Source organism: Oncorhynchus clarkii, chromosome 22, assembly GCF_045791955.1.
Source record: "Oncorhynchus clarkii lewisi isolate Uvic-CL-2024 chromosome 22, UVic_Ocla_1.0, whole genome shotgun sequence".
Taxonomy (NCBI): domain Eukaryota; kingdom Metazoa; phylum Chordata; class Actinopteri; order Salmoniformes; family Salmonidae; genus Oncorhynchus; species Oncorhynchus clarkii.
This window is the reverse complement of record NC_092168.1, coordinates 35,704,532-35,727,657: the sequence shown is the minus strand read 5'-3', so window position 1 is coordinate 35,727,657 and position 23,126 is coordinate 35,704,532. Positions and strand designations below refer to the sequence as shown.

General features: G+C 42.0%; 1 protein-coding gene across 1 annotated transcript in view; it reads left to right on the top strand.

Annotated features, from left to right (window-relative positions):
- Nucleotides 1-23,126, top strand: part of LOC139380827 (low-density lipoprotein receptor-related protein 1B-like) — a 485,305-nt gene that overhangs the window by 209,758 nt on the left and 252,421 nt on the right. The window contains exons 4-6 of the mRNA XM_071123916.1: nucleotides 5,661-5,789; nucleotides 16,575-16,832; nucleotides 17,412-17,574. Of these exons, the coding sequence (XP_070980017.1) occupies nucleotides 5,661-5,789; nucleotides 16,575-16,832; nucleotides 17,412-17,574 (550 nt within the window). The remainder of the gene's footprint in view (nucleotides 1-5,660; nucleotides 5,790-16,574; nucleotides 16,833-17,411; nucleotides 17,575-23,126) is intronic.

Genomic DNA, 23,126 nt, shown 5'->3' with positions numbered 1-23,126 from the left:
TCCTTGCAGACTGGCAGCTCCATGCAGACTGGCAGTTCTGAACAGGCGGGAGACTCCGGCAGCGCTGTAGAGGCGGAAAGCTCTGACAGCGCTAAACAGGCGGGAGACTCCGACAGCGCTGGAGAGGAGGAAGGCTCCGGCAGCGCTGGACAGGTGAGGCGCACTGTAGGCCTGATGCGTGGTGCTGGCACTGGTGGTACTGGGCCGAGGACACGCACAGGAAGCCTGGTGCGGGGAGCTGCTACCGGAGGGCTGGGGTGTGGAGGTGGCACAGGATGGGCTAGACCGTGAAGGCGTACTGGAGATCTTGAGAGCAGTGTTGGCACAGGACGTGCAAGGCTAGGGATGTGCACAGGAGGCCTGGTGCGTGAGGCTGGCACCGACTTCACCAGCCGACTAACACGCACCTCAGGACGAGTATGGAGCGCTAACCCAGGTGCCATCAAATCCCCGACACGTTCCTTCGGGCAAATTCCATGCAAAAAGCACCAACACAGCAACTCCCTCATTTCTCTCTCCTCCAATTTCCCCATTAACTCCTTCACAGTCTCTGTTTCGCTCACCTCCAACACCAGCTCTGGTTCTGGTCTCCTCCTTGGCTCCTCACGATAAACAGCGAGAGTTGGCTCAGGTCTGACTCCTGACTCTGCCACACTCTCCCTGAGCCCCCCCCCAAGAAATTTTTGGGGCTGATTCTCAGGCTTCCATCCGCTACGCCGTGCTGCCTCCTCATATCTGCGCCTCTCAGCTTTCGCCGCCTCCAGTTCTTCCTTGGGGCGGCGATATTCTCCAGGCTGAGCCCAGGGTCCTTTACCGTCCAGTTCTTCCTCCCATGTCCATTTCTCCAGGTGGTGCAGCCTCTCCCACTGCAGCTGCTGCTTTTCCTGCTGCCTCTCCTGTGGCTCCTGCCTGTTAACACGCTGCTTGGTCCGTTGGTGGTGGGTGATTCTGTAACGGTTTTCATATAGTGAAGGAGAGTCGGACCAAACTGCAGCGTGTCGATTGCGATCCATGTTTATTTAAACAAACGTAAACACGACTAAACACGAACACTACAAAACAATAAACGAAAACCGAAAACAGCCTATACTTGTGTCAACTAACATCAAACAAGGACATCAAGACACTCAGGACAATCACCCACGACAAACTCAAAGAATATGGCTGCCTAAATATGATTCCCAATCAGAGACAACGATAAACACCTGCCTCTGATTGAGAACCACTTCAGACAGCCATAGACTTAGCTAGAACACCCCACTAGCTACAATCCCCATACATACACACCACATACAAAAACCCATGCCACACCCTGGCCTGACCCAATACATGAAGAAAAACACAAAATACTTAGACCAGGGCGTGACAACTCAGCAAAACAAAACAAACATGCACAAACGAAACTCTATACGAATAGTGCAGACAGTCAACTAAACATAGAACACAATTCCACAAACACCAAATGGCTACCAATATATGATCCCCAATCAGAGACAACGATAAACAGCTGCCTCTGATTGGGAACCATATCAGGCCACCATAAACATACAAATCACCTAGACCTACGAAACCCCAGACATACAAAAACCCCAGACATACAAAAACCCTAGACATACAAAAACCCTAGACATACAAAAACCCTAGACAATACAAAACCCCTAGACAATACAAAAACTAGCGTACCCACCCTAGTCACACCCTGACCTAAACAAAATATAAAGAAAACAGAGATATCTCAGGTCAGGGCGTGACACAATCAATCAAATGTATATACAGTGCCTTGCGAAAGTATTCGGCCCCCTTGAACTTTGCGACCTTTTGCCACATTTCAGGCTTCAAACATAAATATATAAAACTGTATTTTTTTGTGAAGAATCAACAACAAGTGGGACACAATCATGAACTGGAACGACATTTATTGGATATTTCAAACTTTTTTAACAAATCAAAAACTGAAAAATTGGGCGTGCAAAATTATTCAGCCCCCTTAAGTTAATACTTTGTAGCGCCACCTTTTGCTGCGATTACAGCTGTAAGTCGCTTGGGGTATGTCTCTATCAGTTTTGCACATCGAGAGACTGAAATTTTTTCCCATTCCTCCTTGCAAAACAGCTCGAGCTCAGTGAGGTTGGATGGAGAGCATTTGTGAACAGCAGTTTTCAGTTCTTTCCACAGATTCTCGATTGGATTCAGGTCTGGACTTTGACTTGGCCATTCTAACACCTGGATATGTTTATTTTTGAACCATTCCATTGTATATTTTGCTTTATGTTTTGGATCATTGTCTTGTTGGAAGACAAATCTCCGTCCCAGTCTCAGGTCTTTTGCAGACTCCATCAGGTTTTCTTTCAGAATGGTCCTGTATTTGGCTCCATCCATCTTCCCATCAATTTTAACCATCTTCCCTGTCCCTGTTGAGGAAAAGCAGGCCCAAACCATGATGCTGCCACCACCATGTTTGACAGTGGGGATGGTGTGTTCAGCTGTGTTGCTTTTACGCCAAACATAACGTTTTGCATTGTTGCCAAAAAGTTCAATTTTGGTTTCATCTGACCAGAGCACCTTCTTCCACATGTTTGGTGTGTCTCCCAGGTGGCTTGTGGCAAACTTTAAACAACGCTTTTTATGGATATCTTTAAGAAATGGCTTTCTTCTTGCCACTCTTCCATAAAGGCCAGATTTGTGCAATATACGACTGATTGTTGTCCTATGGACAGAGTCTCCCACCTCAGCTGTAGATCTCTGCAGTTCATCCAGAGTGATCATGGGCCTCTTGGCTGCATCTCTGATCAGTCTTCTCCTTGTATGAGCTGAAAGTTTAGAGGGACGGCCAGGTCTTGGTAGATTTGCAGTGGTCTGATACTCCTTCCATTTCAATATTATCGCTTGCACAGTGCTCCTTGGGATGTTTAAAGCTTGGGAAATCTTTTTGTATCCAAATCCAGCTTTAAACTTCTTCACAACAGTATCTCGGACCTGCCTGGTGTGTTCCTTGTTCTTCATGATGCTCTCTGCGCTTTTGATGGACCTCTGAGACTATCACAGTGCAGGTGCATTTATACGGAGACTTGATTACACACAGGTGGATTGTATTTATCATCATTAGTCATTTAGGTCAACATTGGATCATTCAGAGATCCTCACTGAACTTCTGGAGAGAGTTTGCTGCACTGAAAGTAAAGGGGCTGAATAATTTTGCACGCCCAATTTTTCAGTTTTTGATTTGTTAAAAAAAAAGAAACCTAGAGAGGAACCAGGCTCTGAGAGGTAGCCAGTACTCTTCTGGCTGTGTCGTATGGAGATTAAGTACACTAAAAGTATACAGTGCCTTGCAAAAGTATTTATACCCCTTTGAGTACAATTTGGCTTAACAAATCACATAATATGTTAGATGCTTACTCTTTGTGAAATAATAAGGGTTGGCATGATTTTTAAATGACTAATCCTTCCTCTGTTCCCCATATACAACATCTGTAAAGTCCCTCAGTCAAGTATTGAATTTCAAGTACAGATTCAACTACAAAGACCAGGGAGTCTTTCGAAAGCCTCATAAAGAATGGCATTGATTGGTAGATAGGTAACAATATCAAATGAGACATTGAATATCTCTTTCATGACGGTGAAGTTAATAATTATGCTGTGGATTATATATACACTACCTTCTGAACTGAGCTGAAGGACAGGAATGGGATGTTACCAAAACATGCATCTTGTATGCAATAAGACACTAAAGTAATACTGCAACAACAACAGAAAACACGGCGAAGGAACACACTTTTTGGCCTAAATGCAAAGTCTTATGTTTGGGGCAAATCCAACACAACACATCACTGATTAACTGCCTCCAAGCATGGTGCTGGCTGCATAATGGTATGTGTATGCTTGACATGTTGGGGTGTTTGTCAGGGTAAAAAGAAACACGATGGAGCAGGATGGAGCTAAGCACAGGCAAAATCCTAGAGGAAAACCTGCTTCAGTGTGCTTTACACCAGACACTAGTAGAGGAATTCAACTTTCAGTAGGACAATAACCTACAACACATGGCCAAATCTACAAATCTACACCAAGAAGACCAAGTGACTAAGTTACAGTTTTGACTTAAAATGCCTTGAAAAGCTATGGCAAGACTTGAAAATTGCTATCTAGCAATGTTCCCCAACATCTTGACAGAGCTTGAAGAATTATGAAAATAATTATAGGCTAATGTTGTACAATCCAGGTGTTCAAAGCCCTTAGACGCTTACCCAAGAAGAGACAAAGGTGTTTCTAACATGTATTGACTCAGGGAGCAGAATACTTACACAATGACTATGTTTTAGTTATTATATTTCTATCAATCTTTAAAAAAAATAATACAAATTGTCTTACACTGACATAACAGATTATGTTGTGTAGATTGTTGACCAAAAATTACAATTACATCAATTTTTATCCCACTTTGTTACAATAAAATGTGAAGAAATCCAAGGGGTATGAATACTTTTGTAAGGCACTGTAGTTTCAGTGCCAATAATGAGTCCTGAAGTACTTTCTGAATTTGAGTTCAGAAGAGTGGAGACAGTTGGCAATGATAGCAATTGTTTATTCCACATAAGGAAACATGCATACCTGAGAGTTTACTTTTTTGTATCTCAGGAAAATATACTGAAGTATACTTTCAAAAAAGTAGATTTAACTTAAATGTCCACAAAATATTGCATACGTTCAAAATACATGTGCCAAAAATGTGCATATTACCCAGCATCCATTTCAGCAGCTGAAGTTTTGATTCATGATATTGTTCCTCATATTTAGCTTATTGAAATGTTTTCATTTTCAAACTGAATGATGTTGTACTTTTAATTGCACATTACATGTTACACATTTTATTGAAATGTTAATTTATCACCATAATATGAACAACTAAAGTGTGAAATCCAACTAGGTCAAGGTTATTATGTTTATTACTTATAAATTGCTGCCCCACGTTTAATTGTTTTGGAAATAGCATGTTAACATTCGTTTATAAGATTATTTGTTACGTCAAGGTAACCTTTACATGGCTAATTACAACATCAAATGTGGTTAATGAATGAAAGACTATTTCTGGAATGCCTACTTGTAAAGAAAGTAATTAAATTATAATTAAAATACCATTTTAGTATACTTCAAATTTAGGAGAACTATACATAAAATGTAATTAAGGTGTATTGAAAGTATATTTGTTTTGCTCATTATCTAATATACTAACAATATACTTAAGTACAAACATGTATTTAATATACTTAAATGCTAATAAAAACAAATAAAATGGGCATTAAAAACATTAAATATATTTTAATTGTTCCAATTTAGATCATTTTAAATATACTTAAGTATATTTATCACAGACCTATGTAAATATATTAAAATATATTAATGAAGTATTTTTTAAAGTATTTATAAATATATTTATGTTTCGCATGGGTGGCTACAGCTCATACAGTATGACTACGAGGCTAGGAATATGCCTGTAGCATAAAGAGTAGAAAAGAGTGCCCGAAGTGACAGTTTTCACACTACAGGATGCAATGACTTTCCAACGTAAGGTCCGTGGAGGGCCACATTAAGTATACTTTATGTATTTGGGTCATGTTTGAGCACACCTAATTTGTTAGAAATGGCTCTCCCTTTCTGCTCAGATCATGATGAATGTGCTGTGTACGGAGCATGTAGCCAAACCTGCCTGAACACCTACGGCTCATATAGATGCAGCTGTACAGAGGGATACATCTTACAGAATGACAGAACATCCTGCACAGCCAAACAAGGTGAGACTAAGAGAACTGTATTACAAAGAGCATCATCTGCATATATGCCATATATTCTTCATTTCTATTAATAAACATAGACGATACAATGTTGGTTCTTCGTATTACAAACAGCATCATCTGCATATATGCCATATATTCTTCATTTCTATTAATAAACATAGACGATACAATGTTGGTTCTTCGTTCAACCATTCTGGGTGTCGGTATATGATTAGGCCTAGTTCATCGTAAACTTGTTTTTCAGCATTAGGTAGCTTCAGTAGAGGAACTATTAATTTGGTCCACCACTGACCACATCTATCTTCCCCCGAGTGGTGCAGCGGTCTAAGGCACTGCATCTCAGTGCTAGAGGGGTCACTATAGACACCCTGGTTTGAATCCAGGCTGTATCACAACCGGCCGTGATTGGGAGTCCCATAGTGCGTTGCAAAATTGGCCCAGCGTCTTCAGGGTTTGGCCAGTGTACTGTAGGCCGTCATTGTAAATAAGAATTTGTTCTTAACTGACTTGTCTAGTTGAATAAAAAATATATCTGCCACCAGGGAATGTGGTAGTAGACATAGTCAGGTTAGGATAATGACAGATTTAAGGATTCTGAGATTTTAACTGGTAACCATCTCAACACTCTGGGAGAGTTTTGTGGTGAGACAATACAGTGCTGCCTTGATTTATGTTATGGTCCAATAACTGGCAAACAAAGCAGCACACCTAGCTGGGGAGAGTCGCACTGTTGCTAGTTTTAATCAATGTGACTGGTTTCCTACCAGGAATAAACTGAATATGATTACCCATAAACTTAATTGAACCTAATGTTCACACACATTAATATTAATTTAGCAGAGAAAAATTGCAGTACAGGGATAACTATGGGTTTACCATTAGTTGTATAAGCTCACAAATATAAATTTAAGGAGCATATTTTCTCAGAGGCCATGAGATGGGGAGATGTAGAGAATGAAAAACATATTAAGGGGTTTAATGTTTAATTCAAGTTGAGAAAATATAAAGCATTGACTTGATTTCTTCTTCTACACTGTAAAACATTTCCTGTAAAATGTACAGTAACTTACTGGCAGCAATTAGCTAGTAAATTACTGTAACTTATTTTACAGTGCAGCTACTGTAATCCATTGTATGGTAATCCATTTTCTGGCACAAAAATATTACTGTAATCTATTTAACAGTATATTACTGGAATTGCCCATGCAGTGACATATTACCCAGTGTTCTTTGCAAGTTTTCAATTTTATGTTTACATTTGTATTTTGGTCATTTAGCTGGCGCTCTTGTCCTAAACAACTTACAGTCAGTGCATTCAACCAAGGTTGATAAAATAAAAATATATAATTAGATTTCAGCGGACACTTTTGTCCAGTGAAACTTAAGTGGACACTATTTCCACAGTTGTCCCCAATGGGAATCAAACCCACAACCCTGGCATTGCAAGTGCCAACCAACTGAGCCACACAGGACAATATCACAGTTGTAGCAAGTCAAATATTTGTGTAACCGTTACTGAAAATGTTGTTGTAGTTAAGGATACATTTTTTTTTTCAATTTGGACTGTGTGGTTTCGGGGGGAAAAAGTGGTGTTTCATTGGCGGGGGTGGCCATGTTGTTGGGGATCAGAAATGTCCTTTACAAGTGAAACAGATTGACGTTTCCAGGGTGAAAGCAGTGCAGAAAGTGGCGTATGGTGAGGAATGTAGAGGATGGTGGACAAAGGGTGAGGGGGCCTGAAAGGATCCCTGTGAGTAGTAGGCCAGTACAAAGTGACCCGAACAGTTTGTGCTTTAGTAAGGTTGACTTCTTGGCGTTTATTGCTATTGTCATTAAAGATGGAATGGAAATCCCAGAGGTTTGAATTGGTAGTAACAGCAGCAGAGAAGATTTTGGATATCAGAGATTTTAGTGCAGAAAAACTACAGTGTAGGATCTGTTGGGGATAGTGGTACAGTGCCAACATAAAGTATTCACACCCCATGACTTTTTCCACATTTTGTTGTGTTACAATCTCAATAAAACATTTATTACATTTACATTTTGTGTCACTGGCCTACACACAATACCCCATAATGTCAAAGTGGAATTATGTTTTTTAAAATGCTTACAAATGAAAAAATGAAAAGCTGAAACGTCTTGAGTCAATAAGTATTCAACCCCTTTGTAATGCCAAGCCTAAATATTTTCAGGAGTAGAAATTTGCTTAACAATATATAATATATAATAAGTTGCATGGACTCACTGTGTGCAATAATAGTGTTTAAAACATTTTTTTTTATCACTACCTCGTCTCTGCACCCTACATAAACAATTATCTGTAAAGGCAGTGGCGGTCGGTGCTGTTTAAAATGAGGGAGGACGCAGAAATGTTTTATGAACATGGACTCATTTCTATTACATTTCTATTATTATTGGATGACTGTCATTCATATTCCATTCACCCAGCTCAATATAACATTGATGGTTTAGGCTACTACATAATACTCACATTTTCCATATACCCATCATGATGTTGCTATAACCTAGCCTATAATGAAAGTTTACAACGTAGGTGCACACAGGTCTAGAGACATTTGAGTAATCAAGGTGGCAGACATTGACACATTCATTACGGCCTCGCACACTAGCTAGCTGCCCAGAAAGACTCACAGTTGTAATCGCTGCCGAAAGGTGATTCTAACATGCATTGGCTCAGAGGTGTAAATTAGATATTTCTGTATTTTATTTTCCATAAATTTGCTAAAACTTCTCCAAAAATACTACCTCGTGAAGCTGGTTGAGAGAATGCGAAGAGTGTGCAAAGCTGTCATCAAGGAAAAGGGTGGCTACTTTGAAGAATCTCAAATATAAAATCTATTTAGATTGGTTTAAAAAAATTTGGTTGCTACTTGATTCCATATGTGTTATTTCATAGTTTTGATGTCTTCACTAATATTTTTCAATGTAGAAAATAGTAAAAATATGGAAAAACGTTGCAAATGATCCATTAGTACTTGTTATTTGTAGCGTTCTGACAGATGACTGTGAATACCCAGTAGGCTCTCCAATGCAATTTCCAAAAGGACAAATTCACTCTCCTTTCCGCTTTCAAAGTATGGCAGTTTGGGTCTGGGAATTCCATAGGCTGAGGCTACTAGAAGTTTCATAATGTTGGCTCCCTCTTCTGGTTGCATGAAGGATAAACCCGGGACTTCTGATGAGCCCACTGTGGCCTCATTGGGCCGGTCCCCTACTGTCCTAGACCCTCCATTTGTGGCAGCTGGAATTGGGTGAGAGCCCTCCGACCTGATGTTTGAGTACTGGCCTGGCCCTGGATGAAAGCAACGATTTGCCGTGGTTGGTAATTGGACCAGGGTAAAAAAGCTCACTCAAACTCAATTGAAGGCCTGGATCACTTCAGGTGAGCGATGCTACAAGTGTGCCCGTAGCCATAAGGCCTGCACATTGAGGAAACCCTGCAACCGCTGTAAAGAAATCTATCTCACTGTGTTACATGATGTAATTCCCCAAGCACAGAAGGAGCAGAGTATGCTCATGGTAGGAGCTGCAAAGGAGCTGTATCTCGACCAGCAGAACCGGTTTCCAAGGGTCATGTTGAAGGTGGTCAAGGTCACTCTGCAAAGTGAAGGGAGAAGCATTGATACATTCGCCGTTCTAGATGATGGGTCAGAAAGAACAATCATTCTCACGGCGGCCACCTGTCAGTTTAACCTGGAGGGGACCCCCGAGACCCTTAATCTCAGAACGGTGCGACATGATGTTATCCAAATGAAAGGCTCTGCTGTGACCTTTAGCATTTCACCTTCAGGAAACAGGGACGTGGCCTATAACATCACCAATGCCTTCACGGCAGATGGCTTGAATCTCGCAGAGCACTCCTGCCCGATAAGTGTTCTACAGAAACAATATCCTCATCTACGAGGATTGCCTCTTCCTAACTTGGCCAGTGTAGCGCCACTTATCCTGATTGGGTCAGACCACCCACATCTCGTCACCCCGACTGAGCCTATACGAGCTGGACTAGAAGGAGGGCCCATTGCTGTCCATACATCCTTGGGTTGGGCTGTGCAAGGTCCAGCCCATCTACTTCTCTCCACCCAAGCTGTACAGTCACAGCAAGTCCTCTTCACCAGAAGCAACCATCCTCCTCTGGCAACCACAACACGGGCTGTACTCCCCACTACTGTGTGGAACTGAGCGACGCCTGGTGAAGAATCCTGAGTTTGCTGAAGTTCATAACCGAGAGATTCATAACCTTGTGAAGGCAGGCTATGTCACAAAAGTGACCGCTCATGAAGTGGGAAACCCACTCAGCGAGTCCTGGTATCTCCCTCACCATGTTATCCAGCAACAGCTCTCCCTGACATACGTAGCACAATCCCAAACACTGCCGGATCTGATCGCCTCCACAAACCAGACCTCAGATGGGGTGGCTTCGATACCCACCTCCCTCGCGGCAGAGACACTACTCCTCCAGCAAGCACAAGCAGTTAGCTTCCCTGAGGAGCTCTGAAAGCCGGTAGGGAAGTGGCTAAGGACAGCCGTCTTCTCTCTCTCACCCCAGAATATGATCCAATCCTTGGAGTGATCAGAGTCGGAGGGAGGCTCTGCCAAGCAGAGGTTTTGGACCCAGATGCTATCCACCCAATTATCCTTGACTCCAGACACCCTCTTACCAGGCTCCTCATCAACAGTTATGATGGAGGCTTCTCCACCCAGGGCCAGAGAGGGTCTATGGGGAGATGAGGCGGAAGTACTGGATAATTGGAGGACGAGGAGCCATTCGTAAGCACCAATGTAGAATGTCAGAGATGGCAGGCCGGAGCCACGGTGCCCAAAATGGCAGATTTACCCCCTGTTCGCTTGCGCCTCCTTAAACCACCCTTCTGGTCAACAGGAGTAGATTGCTTTGGCCCCTTGATCATCAAGCTAGGTCATCGTGTGGAAAAGTGCTGGGGCATTCTATTCAAGTGTTTGACAACCAGATGTGTCCACCTGGACCTACTGGAGAGTTTGGATACTGAGGCCTTCCTCATGGCCCTACGGCGGTTTATCTCCCGACGGGGGAAACTCTACGAGATCCTGGCTGACAGAGGTACAAACTTCAAGGCAGGAGAAGCCAGGTTGGAGGAAGCCTTCCAAGCCATGGAACCCAGCCTCCAGGATCAGCTGATGGACCAACAAATCTCATTCAAATTTAACACTCCAGGAGCTCCTCATTTTGGAGGAACATGGGAGCGAGAGATCAAATCTGTAAAGACGGCCTTACGAGTCGTACTAGGGGACAAAACTGTCACTGAAACTGTCTTGAGGACCGTCCTGATAGAGGTGGAAGGGATTCTGAACTCCAAACCCTTGGGATATGTCTCTGCAGACATCGCTGACCCCGATCCGGTTACACCGAATATGCTCTTGATGGGATGCTGAGATGCGTCACTTCCTCAAGCCATGTATGCTGATACCAACCTCGTAGGCAGACGCCGGTGGCGACACAACCAGATCTTAGCTCACCATTTTTGGGCCCGATTCATTCTGGATTACCTACCAAGTCTACAGCACAGAGGGAAATGGCAGAGAGAAATGGCCAGCCTGGAAACTGGCCAAGTAGTAATGATGGTGGACCCTCAGCTGCCTCGAGCCTCCTGGCCGGTGGGCCATATAACTAAGACCATGCCTGGAACCGATGGTCGTGTTAGATCAGTGGAGATCCAGGTGAAGAACCGGACATATATCCAGCCAGTTGCCCGACTAATTCCTCTCCCTGAGATGACAGAGGACGGGGAGCAATGAGCCTTTTTTGAGGAGTGTGGAATTTAACACATTTCCGGGGTGGCTGTAGAAAAGGCATAAAGAGCCTAAATGAGCCTAAATGAGCCTAAATGACTCACAAATAATTACTATTGACTTCTTAATGAACTGGACTGTTGAACTCCCTAAATTATGTTAATAATGAATGATATGATTTGATCTTTGATTATGAATTGATTGGATACATATTATTTGTTTATTTTGTGATGCAGCACAGACTACTCAGTAAATATACCACTTTATGGTTAAAGGAATTCCTGCCTCAGTCTCATCCATTCTCTGACCACCTGTTCACCTTCACTGTCAGTCATCCTACCTGTCCAGCTACCCACACAGATTCCACTAATCTTTCAGGTACTGTATATAGGTTCACATGACGGTGCAATTTCGTTTTTTTCCCCTTTTCCCCTTTTTTTGTGTACAAATGTGCAACGCACTTTCCAAACTGTGAAAGGCAACAAAACGCAACAAAGCGTTTAGTCTGCTGGAAAACCACGCAAAGAAGAAGACATTTTATGATATACAGTGCATTCGGAAAGTATTCAGACCCCTTCCCTTCTTCCACATTTTGTTACATTACAGCCTTATTGTAAAATTTATTAAATAATTTTCCTAGAGCTGGACGCCCGAACAAACTGAGCAATCAGGGGAGAAGGGCCTTGGTCAGGGAGGTGACAAAGAACCCGATGGTGACACTTACAGAGCTCCAGAGTTCCTCTGTGGAGATGGGAGAATCTTCCAGAAGGGCAACCATCTCTGTAGTGCTCCATCGTGGAAACCACTCCTCAAGAAAAAGGAACATGGTAGCTAACTTGGGCATGGTCTTGTTTCTATTACAGCATATTAGATGACTGTCATTCATATTCCATTCATCCATGTCAATGTAACAGCGATAGGTTTAGGCAACTACATGACACTCACATTTTCACTATAACCATCATGAGGTTGCAACAACTTAGCCTATGAATTAAAGTTTCCAAAGTGGGTGCACACAGGTTGAGAATTATTTTTTAGGTGACAGTGGCATTCAATACCGCCTTGCACACTCTTGTCTGCATCTAGCTGATATAGGGTGTAATTATTAGTCCAACAGTTGCAAACGACAGTTTATTTTGGAAAAATTCAGGTAGGTTTATCCCCATTTTGCTCCACTTGCTTCCATTTAAGAAAAGTTTTTCAACAGAATCGTGGAATGAATACACCCATGATCACGAGTAAACCGAGTTCACTCTCATAACAGCCACGTTGTATTCCTTCTCTTCCCTTCTCTTGTGGACTTCAATGCACAACAAATCAGCTGTTTGTGACTAGGCGAAAAAACCTATCCAAGCCAAACCGCTACAAACATCCTACATATGTGTCACCATATTAGCTAAAGTAATGTCATAGTCAGCATAGCTAATAGAACTAATGCATTAGTAAACCCGTTACAATCATGCAGTAACGTTAGTGTACATTCAGTAAGCAGTTACACCGGCGGGCCCCGGTGGCAATAAATTAGTAATACCAAAAGCTTACCTTGATTTGGAAGAGTTCCAGTTAAATGTTGGAACGCCATAGCCACCTAGCTAACATAGCATCCCTCTGTTTGAGCAAGGTGTTTCAGTAGGCTAAACTGGCTAGCAGCATTTGCTAGCTAAGTAAGTGAAACTGAAACTGAAAAAGAATGACAAAATCTCTCTCCCTAGCTTCTCCTTCATTTTGGAATGAATTAATATGTTCAAAACTGTTCACCTATTGTCTCTCTCTCTCTCTTTGAGTCAACTACTCACCACATTTTAGACCCTGCAGTGCTATAGCAGGGTAGCTATAGTTTATGCTTTCAGTACTAGATGACTTCTCTGAACCTTTGATTGGGGGGGGCAACATGTCAGTTAATGCTGCAAGAGCTCTGATAGGCTGGAGGATGTCCTCCAGAAGTTGTCATAATTACTGTGTAAGTCTATGGAAGGGAGTGAGAACCATGAGCCTCCTAGGTTTTATATTGAAGTCAATGTACCCAGAGGAGGACAGAACCTCTGTTTACACCATGGTGCTACCCTACAGAGTGCTGTTGAGGCTACTATAGACATTCTTTGCAAAATAGTGTTTTATTCAATAATTTGGTGATGTGATTATATTTAGTGTAGTTTTATCTAAAAATGATAACTTTTTTATGTTTTACAATTTAAAAGAAAAAATGTAATTCAATGAGGAGGATTGTCCACCCCTTCCTCCCCCGAGGAGTCTCCACTGCTGGCCTCGTTGAATTCTACAGCAGGATTAATACGTGCTCCTCAGGCTCAGTGGCTCCAGATACGTTCTCCCTTTCTGACCAGCAACTGTCTACGATGTGTGTGAGGGAAAATAGATCATGCTGCAGTGTCACGCCCTGGCCATAGAGAGGCTTTTTATTCTCTATTTTGGTTAGGCCAGGGTATGACTAGGGTGGGCATTCTATGTTATTTTTTCTATGTTTTTGTATTTCTTTGTTTTTGGTCGGGTATAGTTCTCAATCAGGGACAGCTGTCTATCGTTGTCTCTGATTGAGAACCATACTTAGGCAGCCTGTTTTCCAACTATGGGTTGTGGGTAGTTGTTTTCTGTCTCTGTAGCAGACAGAACTGTTTTGTTTTCGTTCGTGCTTTTGTTTTGTGTTCAGTTTAAATAAATATTAACATGAACATGGACCTGTACCACGCTGCATATTGGTCCGATCCTCCATACTCCTCCTCCTAAGAAAACCGTTAGATGCAGGCAGCATAGAGAAGAAAAAGACTGATAATTGATCGCATGGTGCAAGAATGAATGCAATTAATTGATTATTGAGTGTTATAATTGACACAGATTTGTAGAACCAAAACATACACAGCCTCTGCTCCACAAACTTGATATTGAGAAGGAATCATTTGAGGGGCTGCAGTTTGCAAACGATATTGTGCATATATATCACTCTCACAGCAGTCAAGCAATGCACTCCGCCAAGACTTGTTCACAATCTAGTCCGGTTGCGGCCACAACTAGACCTCTCAAATGTATCTAGAAATAATCCAAAAATGTACATTTTTTTAAAGGTCATGAACAGTCAAAATCCTGTTTTTCATGAAATTGGATGGTATTTGGATGAAACCAGATCAAAGTATGATGACCAAAGTATGAAAAATGTCTGTTGCTTATACATTGATAAAGTTTCATCATAGTTACTGGTCCACTCCCCATATCAAACACATGGATTCAGGAGGTGTGATAATTTAGTGGATAGGGTAACATCACCTTAACATGCATTTTAATACACCAATGGTCATATGATATTCTCTTACCTAATTTAAATAAGTACCACCTTTTAACCAACATTGTAGAAGGCGTGTTTACGGAGGGGCGTCGTTTATATAGCTTGTTACCTACTCTACTGGTGCCAAAATGTTGTTTTGTGTATCCCTAGATTTGCTTGAGATGATTTTACTGCAACACTGCAGTAAAATCAATGCAATTCTAGAAATGATGTGGAAGGTAGATAGGCAGGTAGCCTAGTGGTTAGAGCATTGGACTAGTAACTGAAAGGTTGCAAGATTGAATCCCCGAGCTGACAAGTCGTTCTGTCCCTGAACAAGGCAGTTAACCCACTGTTCCTAGGCCGTCATTGAAAATAAGAATTTGTTCTTAACTGACTTGCCTAGTTAAATAAAGGTACAAAAAAATAATATATATATATATAAGGTAATTGTTTGACCCTTTTGGTACAGTAGAGCTATGTAGAGTTGAATGACAGCTACAGTTTTGCATTCAAGACAACAATGTCTCTATCAGAGAGCTTGGTTGTGCCCAAAGTGGCACCCTATTCCCCTATGAACTCTGGTCAAATGTAATGCATTACACTACAAAGAGAATAGAGTGCCATTTGGGACACAAAAATGTGCTCGTATGAGAGAACCAAAGCCCCATCCATGCTGTAGTAGTATCCCAGGGTATATTATCTAGCTCCTAAAGGTTGACTTAGAGGGATCAGGGTAAAGAAAAGTGCTTTTCACAGTGGACACACTAATTTATTGCCCATATTAGGAGAGCCAGCTCTGACTTGAACTTGTGTGGGGGATCAGTGGCAATCAATTAATCAAAATGTGTTTATAATGCCCCTTTTACATCAGCAGTTGTCACAAAGTGCAGAAACCCAGCCTAAGACCCCAAAGACCCCAAAGAACAAGCAATGCAGATGTAGAAGCACAGTGGCTAGGAAAAGATCCCTAGAAAGGCAGGAACCTAGGAAGAAACCTAGAGAGGAACCAGGCTCTGAACTGTGGCCAGTCCTATACTGGCTGTGCCAGCTGGAGATTATAAAGGTACATTGTCATTAAGGACAGATCGTTCTTCAAGACATTCAAATGTACATAGATGACCAGCAGGGTCAAATAATCCCTGTGGTTATAGAGGGTGCAACAGGTCAGCATCATAGCCGAGCATTCAGTGTTTGAGACAGCAGGTAAAGGAGAGAGCGAGAGAGAGAGGAGAGCTGGGGGGGGACAAACACTGTCAGTTAGGCCTCAGAAGTGGGTTGTGTTAGCCTATCACTGGGCTAAATCCCCCTTCTGACACAAAGCTGGGGAAGGAGCTTGGACTGTGGAACAAAACTTTTTGTTCATCTTCCTCCACTTTTCATTGAAAAACAAAGTTAGTTTGCTCATGTATAGAGAAAACAGCTGGTAATGGAAATAGGGGTGTATTGGGTAGAGGAGGAGATAACAGCTGTATAGAAAATTGTAATTGCAATAGTTGTTTTATTGAATCTGATGTAGTTTTGATGTAGCTTTGATGTTCCTTCTGGAGTTTTTTCTGTTTAGTTATAAATTACAGAAATGTCTTGAAGAAAATACACATTGTGTTTAATATCTTCTTAGTCCTCCTGGGTTGATACAGGCATTTTATATTCTTTGTGAAGGATTTCCACCATGTTGTTTTTCCCCAATTTTTCCAAATGTCCTTTTTCTTGTGTTCCAGACCCTGGCGACTCTCCTCCAGCTCTACTGATTGGAAGGTCAGATTGCATAGCAACCACACGATTAAATGGATCTAATCTACAGACCTTGAAACTGTTGGATGAAAATGGATCCCTTTCATTGGATTACAATTACCAGGAAAAGGAAGTGTGTTGGCTTCTTTCCTCAGACTCCCTCAGACGGCTACGCTGTGCTAAAATGAAGAATCTGAATGGATTTACAATGGAAATGGATATCAAAACAGTACAAAGTTTACAAAGTATGTCTTGCAGTGTGTCAAGTGGTCAAAGATATTCTCCAATTTACAATGATTGGCAACTATTGATTTTTTTTGCACACTCAGTCATGCCCCTTCAGAAAGCCTTAAAACGCTCCCGGTCTCTCTCTTTCTCTCCTTCTTCCTCTCTCTATGTCTCTCTCTACTCAATGTACATTTTCCTCCCCCTTCAAGCAACCACATGCACCCACAGCACTTAGGCCTGTATATCTTCATATTTTCAATTCTGTTTTTTTCCCCACTTACTTTCACAATATAGGAAATGCCTACCCAAATGCACTTCCCATGGTCACTATCTTCTTCAGGGTCATTCTAGTGCTAGTCTATCCTGTTAATTCAATAATTTAAGGAATGCTGTTCACTCTCAGTATACCATCAATGTTAGATTCCTTCCTTACTTTGCATTCAGTTATGTATCTTTACCTTTAATGAATGACATGAATGTCCATAATAAAATGCTATCTAACATAATGGAAGATCAGCAGGTCTATCCTCACAATATGTCCTTAATCAAAGAAAGTTTTGGTGGCAAGAATTTAATGACTTTGTTTTCATCCATAGATGTAGAACACATGACCATTGATTGGCTCACTGGAAACTTCTACTTTGTGGACCATGTAAGCAACAAGATATTTGTTTGCAGCCATGTTGGGGACACCTGCATCACCATCATAGATTTAGATCTGACCAATCCTAAAGGAATCGCTGTGGATCCTCTTATGGGGTAAGTTATCTTTGTATGTTTGCTTTGACTGGCAATTACAAGTGTAAACTTTAGTATCCCTCAAGTCCATTGGCTCCATCTATTGTCACAGATCTTGTCACGTACCCATGATATGCATTTTTTTGTGTCCATTTAACTTGACAAACCAATTAGCTGGTATTCAAACAAGTTCGCAGAGTGGTTTTCCGAATAGCGCTTCCAGAAATGTGTTTTCCATGGTAGCACATAACAGATGGGGGTAGTAAACACTTCAAAACTGCCACTTCTGAAAAACCATTCCAGAAACACAGCACAGTATCTTCAGTTGATTGAATAAAGCCTTTCTCAGAATGTTAAGTCTTTAAAACCTTGTGCCTACCGTACCATATAACAATATGCATGATTGCCTGACCTTACGCAATGCAGATATTGCTTTCCTTTCGGAGCATGTCTTGCTGTGTAAATGCCGGGGAGCCAGTGCTCCAGACAGCTCCCACTGTCACCAGGTTTCATCAGTATTTACTGATTCCCCCTCACATCCCCCTGTATAAAACTCCCCTGCAGGACCCTCTCTGTTTGAACATTTTTGGTTATGTCACCACCACATGTACCCAAACCACTGTGGGGGAGACAAAATGGCTGTCTGAAAACAGTGCTTCAAACGGAGGAGGAAAGGTGGGGTTATGGAAGGGGGGGGGGGGGGGGTGTTATGGAGATCTGATTATATTATTCGTTATTTATTTAGTCATCAGCAGCTAAAAGGGTTTCTGTTCTGTTGTAAGATTCCCAGGGAGATGGGACCCAGGAGCTCAACAGAGAGAGAGAGAGAGTCAGCCCCATTATTTTCATGAGGGTACAAGGACAGTCAGTAAACATGAGTTCAGAACAGCTGTGTAATGAGAAGCCTTTCGCTGAGAGATGCTGTATCTTAGCACTACGGCTCTTGGTGGAGCAAAGGCCATTTACAGTGCAAACAACACCAGAATGAGAACATCGGAACTTCTCTTCTCAATGTGTGTTATTTGGAGGTTATATACTAAGCCATGCCCGGAAAAATGGCCGGGCCTTAGGGGGCCTGGCCCGCACTACCATACCTCCTTGCCTGTCCAAATAAAATATTGAAATATTGATAATTTATTAGACCGAGACGCATGTCGTCAGGATGACGGATCAATCTCACTTAAAACATCTGAAACAGCGCTCCTCTGTCTCAGTATGTGTAGACCATGTATCTGATGCTGTCTGGACCAAAAGAGTATGGCATGTCATACTATTTCTGGCCAGACAGCATCAGATACATGGGCTACATATAGAGGGGCACTGTTTTGCTCGCTCAGATTCTTTCTCCAGTGATATAGTTTCATCAGAGAGGAAGAGGCGAGGAGAGAGGGCTCGCTTTCGCAAATCTGTCTAGAATAAGCCCAATGCATTTCTATGGGAATAATATGCAGACCTAAACTTGTCGCCTACCTTCCCGCCTTTGGGACAAAGGCTCCCATTGTTAGGGCGGAGACATGAGCATCTTGTCATTATGGGATAAAAGAGCTAGAAAATTATATATCATACACTGCCATTGAGGAACAATGGGAAAGTAATTTTGTTTTGAAAGTTTGCGAATGAAAGTTCCTCAGTATTTGAAAAATCTTTCCAACACTCCCGGCCTCGATAATCACCAAGCCTCGGTTTGAAAGAGCAAAATATCATGATCTGATGATCCCATATATCCAGTGGGGAAAAAACAGCTGTCTGTCCCAAGCTCACTGGCACTGGAAACTCTGAGAACCCAGAATAGGCTAGTTGATACAATGTTTAAAGTTCACTAATGACAGCTTCTGGCCGGACCCAGTGATGATTTGATACAATGTTGAACTTCACTGGCAATAGTTCAAGACAGATAGAAAGGGAGGCAGACAGGCGGCGTAGAGAGATTAATGTGATTGAAAGAACCAGAATTTTTGTCAGGATATTTTCAACTATTTTTATTTGTCGGCTTATGCATTTTACTTAGTTGACAATGAACGTTATAGGCCTACTGCTGCATCAAGCTATCTCTGAGTTCTATGCTCTCATTTCTTTAGCTGTCAATGGACCACACAGTGAATCAATGTTTCCATATTGCAGAGGCTGGTGCTCTTGCCATATTTATATTTTAACATTTAGATGTGTATCATTTAACTTCAAATTTTTATGATTAACCACTTGACAAGGATTTTGACAAACAAAATTATTATTATTGAAATCAAACTGTTCCACGAAAATGCACATATAACTGGCATGAAGATCAGTAGAAATGGTAGGATAAATTGTAACCCCAATTTTGAAACTCTTTACAGTACTTTTCCTCAGCTAAACCTCAGCATCCAGATTATTCAACATAACTTCAGATTCATGCTTCTGGTTCTCAATATAACTCCTGTATCTCTAAATAATGCAGCGTCTACTCTGCACAGCAAAATGATTCCTGTGAAGTGAACATTTTTATTGATACAAGGATTTTAGATTGGTTTCTCACATCCTCGCAATGAATTCCCCACCTAATTCCCCAAAACACTTCCTTCCTATGAAATGTCTCTGTGTTGTTTTGCTAAAAGCAATGCGGCTTGTCTCTTATGATTCACTGTGAAACTATGCAGCGTGTTGCTGTGACTGTGTTTGCATGGAGAATGACAAACATTCCCATTTAACTTCATGAAAATAGAATGAAATTACTCCCAGGACAAACATGCCTGTTTACTTTACATGAAAAAACATTAGTTGTGGAAAAGTTAGTCACTTACACACTTACACACACACCAACACATACACACACACACACACACACACACGTGCGTGCATGATGTGACGTGGTGTGTGTTTTGAGGGATAATGGTGTAGGAGGAGAGTGCATGTGCAGGTCCCTCCGGGAACAGGGAGTTGGGCATGAATTCTGCCAGCTAGATTGGTTATCAGGAGGAAGCGTTTTTCTGGTCTCGTCTTCCTCTAATTGGTGAGACATAGCTACAGCTGTTTCTAGTGAGAGAGAGAGCCTGGGGCAATGGAGTGAAAACAAAAAGAAATTGGGGAGGTTGGTGATAGCAGCATAGCATGAGGAGCAATGTTAAGGGAATATGTTCTGACACCACCCTACATTTTATTTTGCTGTTGTTTAGATTTTTTCTTTCTCTTTCATGAAAAGGAATGCTATTATTTTACTTGTTGCCCCTGGAAATCTTTGATGGATATGGTATGGTCTATTCTTCCCACTGTTAAAATTATATTTGAAAAGGAATTGAAATGAGAGTGAACTTTGTTTCATCTTGCCTGTGGTAGTTATAGTTACACTCTTACTTCCCAAACAAATACTGTTGACTGAGGGGGCATATTTTTCCATCATCATATTTTGATGGGAGAATGGATTTTGATTAGGCTAAAAGCAAAAACTAAAGTAACAACAATGTTTATTAGTTTAGTCAGGCCTAGAGTTCCTTTCCCATTTGATTGTGGAACATACATACTTTAAACCCCTCTAAACCCGTTGATAAATAAATCCTCGACAATATGAAACCTAGTGAGCTCTCTCAGCGTATGATGTTGTAGGTTCTCTGCAGTGCAGGCCTCAAATCAAAACAAATCTAATTGTATTTATATCATACACCTGGTTAGCAGATGTTAATGTGAGTGTAGTGAAATGCTTGTGCTTCTATTTATGACAGTGCAGTAATATCTAACTAGTAATCCAACAATTCCCCAACAACTACCTAAACACACAAATCTAAAGGGGTAAATGAGAATATGTACATATAAGTATATGGATGAGCGATGGCCGAGCGGCATAGGCAAGGTGCAGTAAATGGTATAAAATACAGTATACACATGTGGTATGGGTAATGTAAGATATGTAATCATTATTAAAGTGACATTATTTAAAGTGGCATTGTTTAAAGTGTCTAGTGATCCATTTATTAAAGTGTCCAGTGATTGGGTCTCAGTGTAGGCAGCAGCCTCTCTGAGTTAGTGATTGCTGTTTAGCAGTCTGATGGCCTTGAGAAAGAAGCCGTTTTTCAGTCTTTCGGTCCCAGCTTTGATGCACTCTCTCGGTCCAAGCTTTTTATGTACCTTCTGGATGATAGGTGTGAACAGGAAGTGGCTCGGGTTGTGGTCCTTGATGATCTTTTTGGACTTCCTGTGACATCAGGTGCTGTAGGTGTCATGAAGGGCAGGTAGTTTGCCCCCGGTGATACATTGTGCAGATCGCACCACCTTCTACAGTGCCTTGCAGTTGAGGGCAGTGCAGTTGCCATACGAGGCGGTGATACAGCCCGACAGGATGCTCTTGATTGTGCATCTGTAAAAGTTTTTCAGGGTTTTGGATGACAAGCCAAATTTCTTCCGCCCTCTGAGGTTGAAGAGGTGCTGTTGTGCCTTCTTCGTCACACTGTCTGTGTGGGTGAATGATTTATGTTTGTCGGTGATGTGTACGCCCAGGAATTAAAAACATGTCCACCTTCTCCACTGCTGTCCCTTCGATGTGGATAGGGGGGTGCTCCCTCTGCTGTTTCCTGAAGTCCGCAATCATCTCCTTTGTTTCGTTGACGTTGAGTGAAAGGTTGTTTTCCTGACACTACACTTCTAGTGCCCTCACCTCCTCCCTGTAGGCTGTCTCGTCGTTGTTGGTGATCAAGCCCACTACTGTTATGTCGTCTGCAAACTTGATGATTGAGTTGGAGGCGTGCATGGCCACGCAGTCGTGGGTGAACAGGGAGTACAGGAGAGAGCTGAGCACAAACCCTTGTGGGGCCCCAGTGTTGAGGGTCAGCGAAGTGGAGATGTTGTTTCCTACCTTCACCACCGGGGGCGGCCCGTCAGAAAGTCCAGGACCCAGTTGCACAGGGCGGGGTTGAGACCCAGGGCGTCCAGCTTGATGATGAGCTTGGAGGATACTATGGTGTTGAATGCTTAGCTGTAGTCAATGAGCATCATTCTTATATAGGTATTATTTTTGTCCAAATGGGATAGGGCAGTGTGCATTGTGATTCCGATTGCGTCATCTGTGGACCTGTTATACCGGTATGCGAACTGAAGTGGGTCTAGGGTGGCCGGTAAGGTGGAGGTGATATGATCCTTGACTGGTCTCTCAAAGCACTTTATGATGACAGAAGTGAGTGCTAGTGATAGTAATTTTGTTCAGTTATATTTGCCTTCTTGGGTACAGGAACCATGGTAGCCATCTTGAAGCATGTGGGGACAACAGACCGGGATAGGGAACGATTAAATATGTCAGTAAACACACCAGCCAGCTGGTCTGCGCATGCTCTGCGCATGCTCAGCCTTGTGAGGGTTAACAAGTTTAAATGTTTTACTCACATCAACCACAGAGAATGATAGGGGGGGGCGCAGTCTTTGTTAGCGAGCTGCGACGGTTTCACTGTATTATCCTCAAAGTGGGCGAAGAAGGTGTTTAGTTTGTCTGGAAGCGTGACGTCTATGTCTGGGACATAGCTGTTTTTGTTTTTTTTGCCCGTGATATCCTGTAGACCCTGCCACATACTCCACGTGTAGGAGCCGTTGAATTGCGATTCCACCTTGTCCCTCTA